The 7,500-nt window shown below is 40.3% G+C and overlaps 1 protein-coding gene across 2 annotated transcripts in view; it reads left to right on the plus strand.

Annotated features, from left to right (window-relative positions):
• Positions 1-5,998, plus strand: part of LOC125037809 (telomere-associated protein RIF1-like) — a 21,955-nt gene extending 15,957 nt beyond the window's left edge. For both annotated transcript variants that reach the window (XM_047631034.1, XM_047631035.1), the window contains exons 14-17: positions 3,213-3,360; positions 3,887-4,045; positions 4,516-4,823; positions 5,054-5,998. In XM_047631034.1, the coding sequence (XP_047486990.1) occupies positions 3,213-3,360; positions 3,887-4,045; positions 4,516-4,823; positions 5,054-5,259 (821 nt within the window). In that variant the 3' untranslated portion in view covers positions 5,260-5,998. The remainder of the gene's footprint in view (positions 1-3,212; positions 3,361-3,886; positions 4,046-4,515; positions 4,824-5,053) is intronic.
• Positions 5,999-7,500: the final 1,502 nt, after the last annotated feature.

Raw genomic sequence — 7,500 nt, forward strand, 5'->3', positions numbered from 1 at the left:
ATTGCAAGTATAATTTATTGTAATCTCAAGTACATGAGAGAGAGAGAGGAGAGAGACGAGAGGCGAGAGAGAATAGAGAATAGAAAGGAGAGAAGCGAGAGAGAATAGAGAGGAGAGAAGCGAGAGAGAATAGAGAGGAGAGAAGCGAGAGAGAATAGAGAGGAGAGAAGCGAGAGAGAATAGAGAGGAGAGAAGCGAGAGAGAATAGAGAGGAGAGAAGCGAGAGAGAAAAGAGAGGAGAGAGGTGAGCAAGAATAGAGAGGAGAGTGGTGAGCAAGAAAAGGGAGGAGAGGAGAGAGGCGAGAGAGAGGGGGGGGGGAGTAGAGAAGAGAGTGAATGTGTGTAGAGAGGAGAGAGAGAGAGTGTGTAGAGAGGAGAGAAAGAGAGTGTGTGTAGAGAGGAGAGAGAGAGAGTGTGTGTAGAGAGGAGAGAGAGAAAGTGTGTAGAGAGGAGAGAGAGAAAATGTGTAGAGAGAGAGAGAGTGTGTGTAGAGAGAGAGAAAGAGAGTGTGTGTAGAGAGAGAGAAAGAGAGTGTGTGTAGAGAGAGAGAGAAGGAGAGTGTGTGTAGAGAGAGAGAGAGTGTGTGTAGAGAGAGGGAAAGAGAGTGTGTGTAGAGAGAGAGAAAGAGAGTGTGTGTGTAGAGAGAGAAAGAGAGTGTGTGTGTAGAGAGAGAAAGAGTGTGTGTAGAGAGAGAGAAAGAGAGTGTGTGTAGAGAGAGAGAAAGAGAGTGTATGTAGAGAGAGAGAAAGAGAGTGTAGAGAGAGAGACAGAGAGTGTGTGTAGAGAGAGAGAAAAAGAGTGTGTGTAAAGAGAGAGAAAGAGAGTGTGTGTAGAGATAGAGAAAGAGTGTGTGTGTAGAGAGAGAAAGAGAGTGTGTGTAGAGAGAGAAAGAGAGTGTGTGTAGAGAGAGAGAAAGAGAGTGTGTGTAGAGAGAGAGAAAGAGTGTGTGTGTAGAGAGAGAGAAAGAGAGTGTGTGTAGAGAGAGAGAAAGAGAGTGTGTGTAGAGAGAGAGAAAGAGAGTGTGTGTAGAGAGAGAGAGAAAGAGTGTGTGTGTAGAGAGAGAGAGAAAGAGAGTGTGTGTAGAGAGAGAGAGAAAGAGAGTGTGTGTAGAGAGAGAGAGAAAGAGAGTGTGTGTAGAGAGAGAGAGAAAGAGAGTGTGTGTAGAGAGAGAGAGAAAGAGAGTGTGTGTAGAGAGAGAGAGAAAGAGAGTGTGTGTAGAGAGAGAGAGAAAGAGAGTGTGTGTAGAGAGAGAGAGAAAGAGAGTGTGTGTAGAGAGAGAGAGAAAGAGAGTGTGTGTAGAGAGAGAGAGAAAGAGAGTGTGTGTAGAGAGAGAGAGAAAGAGAGTGTGTGTAGAGAGAGAGAGAAAGAGAGTGTGTGTAGAGAGAGAGAGAAAGAGAGTGTGTGTAGAGAGAGAGAGAAAGAGAGTGTGTGTAGAGAGAGAGAGAAAGAGAGTGTGTGTAGAGAGAGGGAAAGAGAGTGTGTGTAGAGAGAGGGAAAGAGAGTGTGTGTAGAGAGAGAGAAAGAGAGTGTGTGAGTAAGTAAGTAAGTAGAGAGTGAGTGAGTGAGTAAGTAGAGAGGAGAGAGTGAGTGAGTGAGTAAGTAGAGAGGAGAGAGTGAGTGAGTGAGTGAGTAAGTAGAGAGGAGAGAGAGTGAGTGAGTGAGTAAGTAGAGAGGAGAGAGAGTGAGTGAGTGAGTAAGTAGAGAGGAGAGAGAGTGAGTGAGTGAGTAGAGAGGAGAGAGAGTGAGTGAGTGAGTAAATAAGTAAGTAAGTAAGTAAGTAGAGAGGAGAGAGAGTGAGTGAGTGAGTAAATAAGTAAGTAGAGAGGAGAGAGAGTGAGTGAGTGAGTAAGTAGAGAGGAGAGAGTGAGTAAGTGAGTAAGTAGAGAGGAGAGAGAGTGAGTGAGTGAGTAGAGAGGAGAGAGAGTGAGTGAGTGAGTAGAGAGGAGAGAGAGTGAGTGAGTGAGTGAGTAGAGAGGAGAGAGAGTGAGTGAGTGAGTAGAGAGGAGAGAGAGTGAGTGAGTGAGTGAGTGAGTGAGTAGAGAGGAGAGAGAGTGAGTGAGTGAGTGAGTAGAGAGGAGAGAGAGTGAGTGAGTGAGTAGACAGGAGAGAGAGTGAGTGAGTGAGTAGAGAGGAGAGAGAGTGAGTGAGTGAGTAGAGAGTAGAGAGAGAGTGAGTGAGTGAGTAAATAAGTAAGTAAGTAAGTAAGTAGAGAGGAGAGAGAGTGAGTGAGTGAGTAGAGAGGAGAGAGAGTGAGTGAGTGAGTAGAGAGGAGAGAGAGTGAGTGAGTGAGTGAGTAGAGAGGAGAGAGAGTGAGTGAGTGAGTAGAGAGGAGAGAGAGTGAGTGAGTGAGTAGAGAGGAGAGAGAGTGAGTGAGTGAGTAGAGAGGAGAGAGAGTGAGTGAGTAGAGAGGAGAGAGAGTGAGTGAGTGAGTAGAGAGGAGAGAGAGTGAGTGAGTGAGTAGAGAGAGAGTGAGTGAGTGAGAGAGGAGAGAGAGTGAGTGAGTGAGTGAGAGAGAGAGAGTGAGTGAGTGAGTGAGTGAGTGAGTGAGTGAGTGAGCAGAGAGGAGAGAGAGTGAGTGAGTGAGTGAGTAGAGAGGAGAGAGTGAGTGAGTGAGTGAGTAGAGAGGAGAGAGAGTGAGTGAGTGAGTAGAGAGGAGAGTGAGTGAGTGAGTGAGTGAGCGAGTGAGTGAGCAGAGAGGAGAGAGAGTGAGTGAGTGAGTGAGTAGAGAGGAGAGAGAGTGAGTGAGTGAGTGAGTAGAGAGGAGAGAGAGTGAGTGAGTGAGTGAGTAGAGAGGAGAGAGAGTGAGTGAGTGAGTAGAGAGGAGAGAGAGTGAGTGAGTGAGTGAGTAGAGAGGGAGAGAGAGTGAGTGAGTGAGTAGAGAGGAGAGAGAGTGAGTGAGTGAGTAGAGAGGAGAGAGAGTGAGTGAGTGAGTGAGTAGAGAGGAGAGAGAGTGAGTGAGTGAGTAGAGAGAGAGTGAGTGAGTGAGTAGAGAGGAGAGAGAGTGAGTGAGTGAGTAGAGAGGAGAGAGAACATAGATAGTATTTTGTGAGTGTACCGTAGATATTAGCATAGATAGTATTTTCTGGTTATATAATAAATATTATCATTAATATTTTCTGGTCATACAATAAATGTTATATCATCTCTAATCATCCTGTTACAAGGATTTGAGTGAATGTTTTATTTACAGAGAACTTTGTTATGTATTTCAGATGATGAATCACAATCACCGAGTCAAAATGAGTCTCAAGAGGGAGAATCGCAGGTATCCTTTGATTGCAGTCAGCCTCTCTATCCCAGTCTGGTCAATTGTACAGAGAACCTTGATGCCATTATTTCGCAACTCACATCTGCTGGACTGTAAGTATCATGATAATTTCCCTTTTCATAAATAACTCGGAAATTCTTATATTTTTAAAATAGATCATTTAGATAGTTTTTCCTTTCCTTTCCCTTGGAAATGAAAGACATTGTAACCGTATATTGACAGTGTATTCTTGCCTTAATGAATCAAGTCCAAATACCAGTAGGCAAAGATATGGGTTATGCACACTCAGCTAAACATCTGTGGGATAAGTACAAGTTCTCCGTACTTCTAATTTTTTGCTAAGATGGCTGACTGTTTGTGTCATGGGTGCCATGAAAAAAAAAAAAAACATTGTTTAAGGGAGAGAAAGTAAAAAAAAAAAAAAAAAAAAATCTGTTAGTTAATATGATATATTTGTGTGTTAATTGTAGGTCTCTGGTTCCAAAGTGAAATTAACAAGAATAATTGCTTTTATTTGTATATTTATACCACATGGCCTAATGTAAATCAACATTCTTGCACTCAAGTAACTCATTTTATAACTAGAAGTTTTACTAATATAATTTTAAATCCCAACAGAACTGATGGACTGAAGAAAGTCTTAGAAGACCTAGGGGTAACAACAGTTGGCCAGTTTTGCCAGCTGACTGAAGCAGATGTCAACAAGCTGCCAGTACGAGCACCCAAAGTTTCTAGCACTTTAAAAGTCATCAAGAAATATGATGAAACAAAATCAAGGTAATTAATGAAGTTTAGTATCATATTTGAAAGTAGGATTGTTATTAGTGAAAACAATTTATTTCATTACATCTATATTGATTTTATTGTAGCTGAGTTACTTGATACTGCTTTTGTCCCAGATTATTTAAGAAATATTTATTGTAAATTATAATATGAAAATGTGTGCATTGAGTACTTGAAATTAATAGTTTGTCCTAGAGTTTACATACTGGATCAGTTTTGATAAGCACCATCCTGAAAGAAATTCTAATACAATTTTCCAATTATAGAAAGTGAAAACTTTTATGTGAGATTCAAGGAGAATCTGAATGCAGTGACATATATATATATATATATATATATATATATATATATATATATATATATATATATATATATATATATATGTTTGTTTCTAGACTGCTTTCAAGAAGTAACCAAAATTTGTATTTTTTGATAATCTTCTGAATTTTCTGTATTTCTTGAAGGGAGAGTAAAAAGAGTACAGAGCCTATCATGGATGAAGTGGAAGCCCAGCTGAGTCAGATATTTGCAGAAGATGATCGTGAAGATAAGGAGAACCAACGCCCTAATAACCAAGCAAAGGTTAAGAAGAGTATAGACGAAGTGTCTGCTGTACTCATGGATGATGTTATTGAAGATAGCTTAGAGAATATGGAGCCAGAGGAGGATAATCAGATTGATGCCGACTGTAGCAATGACTTGCCCCCAAGATTAGGTGACGAAGATTTAGAAGTCGATGACGATGTAATGCCCCTTGATCCGTCTCCTGACAGTAAGTTTAATTTATTGGTTTGGTAATGATACATTTTTCACTTGCAAGATTGTAGTTTGAAATCTGGTAAAGGGGAATTTTTTTTTACCGTTTTATACTTGATTAGCTTGTAACAAGCAGATACTGTTACTAAGGAATGAAAAAACTTGATGATGACTAGGTAGTAGTTCACAGAAATACAAAATAATTCTCATTTTCTTTCTCCTTTTTTTTTTTTTTTTTTTTTACAGATGCAGGTGAAGTATCTGAACCAGTGAGTGCTGTTTGCAGGCATATCACAGAAAATCCATCAGCAATTGAAGATTTAGCAGAAAGATTAGACTTAGAAGCCAAGAAGACTCTCTTCAGTAGTTTACTAAACAAACTGAGATATCCATTTGTTATTGACTGTTATTATGAGTATTTGAAAAACAGAGAAAGTGACACTAACACCTGAAGTTTGTTAACTTTCTCCTATTTTGAGAAAATGTATATCAGTAGTCCATATTTTTATATACTGTAATAGTTTAAACATGTTGATCACAGTTGAGTCTCCAACGACCTTGTGGAAGTTTTCTTGGAATTTCATTGTACAGTTATTCTTAGGTTTTGTTGTTTCAGCTTTGTCTAGGCATATGGATGCCCAGAGCTACCTGAAAGTCTTTTTCCTCCCACAAAAAATAGCCTTGTATTTGTATTGATGTCTGGAGTACAAAGCTTTAAAAAGTGCTTAAGTTTGTGTTTGAATTTTAGTTAAGTGTAGCTGAAAACTAACATAACTGAAAGTTGATTTTGATTATACAATCATATTACAGATGCTTTTCACATCAAACTTTTGATACTCAAGAAATTGACTCTGTTTCTAAAAACTAGTATTGGTCTTATGCGAAAAGCACCTGCTTGTAATTAATTTTACACTAGAATGTATAGATATTGCATAGAAACTTGCATTACAAGGGAAACACAGTTAACCAGAGCCAGTGATTTTTTTAGGGCCCAATTATTGTGTTCTCCTATAGTTCTTTTTACATTTTATGTCATCACCTGCCTATTGCATACATGTTATCGGTTAGAAGCATTTCATTTGTGATATTTCAGAATTTTATTTTAAAAGTCAAAGCACTGTCATTGTTTTACATGTATGTATTATTATTACATTCCCATTCAATAAAGCTTTTATATGAAAATTTCAGAATGTTCTTTCTAGAATTACTGTCCTTGACTAGAGCAAATTGACAAATCAGGATATTTGTTATTATCCCAATGCTGCTTGGGATTGCATGTATGTATATGCCATGCCTACTGTGAGTTTAGTTTATTACCCCCCCCCCCCCCCCATCCCATATCTGTTGTTGCTGTGTGTGTGTGTGTGGGAGGGGGATCTTTGGAGACCCAAATGGGACCCAAATGCTGGGGATTACCCTTGCCTTGGCCCTCACTCAACTCATTTTGCATGATTTTTTCTTCTTCCCCTTTGTTTCTTTCTCTTCTACCCCTTGGACTATCCACTTCCTAAGGTGTGAGAGCTGTGTTGAAAAGATAAAAGCCTGACTGTGCTAGTTGTAAATAGCTTGGGGTAACCGTGGTCATGGTTGTCTAGCCCTTGCCCCTCAAAGGGATCTGATGGATGGATGAACTGTTTCTCTTCCCAATGCACTCCAGGCTTATATGACCAGTAATAAAGATTTTACACCCTTATTAGATTTAAATTCTCCAATTCCCAAACCGCAGGATCTCCTTTGACCACAACACTGCTATTACCTATTCATTGCCTACTATTAACTCAGTTCAGTCCAAATCATCTACCCAAGTCATAACTCAACCTCCATTAAACATTCCTCCTCTCCCACCATCCTCCTCTTCACCACCACCACCCCTACAACCTTCTTCATCCACTACCTCTTCCTACCTTATCACTATGCGACCTTGTCCACCTCTCAACACTACTCCCTTTTCTACATATCCCTTGCCTTCTACTACCCCCATTTCTACAAACCTTTTGAATATGCAACCAAATGGAACTGATTTTTTGTGATCCCCTCTACAACTCCTTACTCTGACAACACTCCTCTTCCAGCAGTGCCTCCAAAAACAAGTAGGCAAAGTTTCCTTCTGCAACTGCCTGATTGTTTCCACCTGGTCACAGTTACAGCCAGATCCCAAGCCAAAACATTATCAACCTATTCCTGCCCAGCCAAATCCCTCCCTCAATACTTGTACTAGAATTGGAACCATCTCCCTGACAAGCTGCCCTGTCAGACAAGGATTGGTAAGATTTTGGAGAGGACCTACTTGCCTGCCTCATGAACTACAATGCAGTATCAGTACAATGCTACACCATTCCCCTTAGAGGCTGCTGTAAGTCCACCAATATTGCCAAGATTACTTTCTGTAGACACGACCTCCCCATAATGTTTATTCTAGTGGAAAGTCCCTCTCTGTCAAGCTCCCTTAATGTCAGAATTGTTGGCGTCTACACTACCAAACACTTCAGCCTGATACCCTCATGTGCCAATCCCGGTCATAATCAATCAAACTGCACCAGATAATCACGTATGTGTGCAAATTGTGGTGGCTCTGAATAATGTACTTTATAGGGGCTGCCCTATCTACAAGTTTGAGTGTAAGGTGGCAATTCTTAGATTCAATCTTGGCCTTACTTTGCGTGATGCCAGACAGGGAACATTCAAACAAGGTT

Source organism: Penaeus chinensis, chromosome 24, assembly GCF_019202785.1.
Source record: "Penaeus chinensis breed Huanghai No. 1 chromosome 24, ASM1920278v2, whole genome shotgun sequence".
In the NCBI taxonomy this organism is placed as follows: domain Eukaryota; kingdom Metazoa; phylum Arthropoda; class Malacostraca; order Decapoda; family Penaeidae; genus Penaeus; species Penaeus chinensis.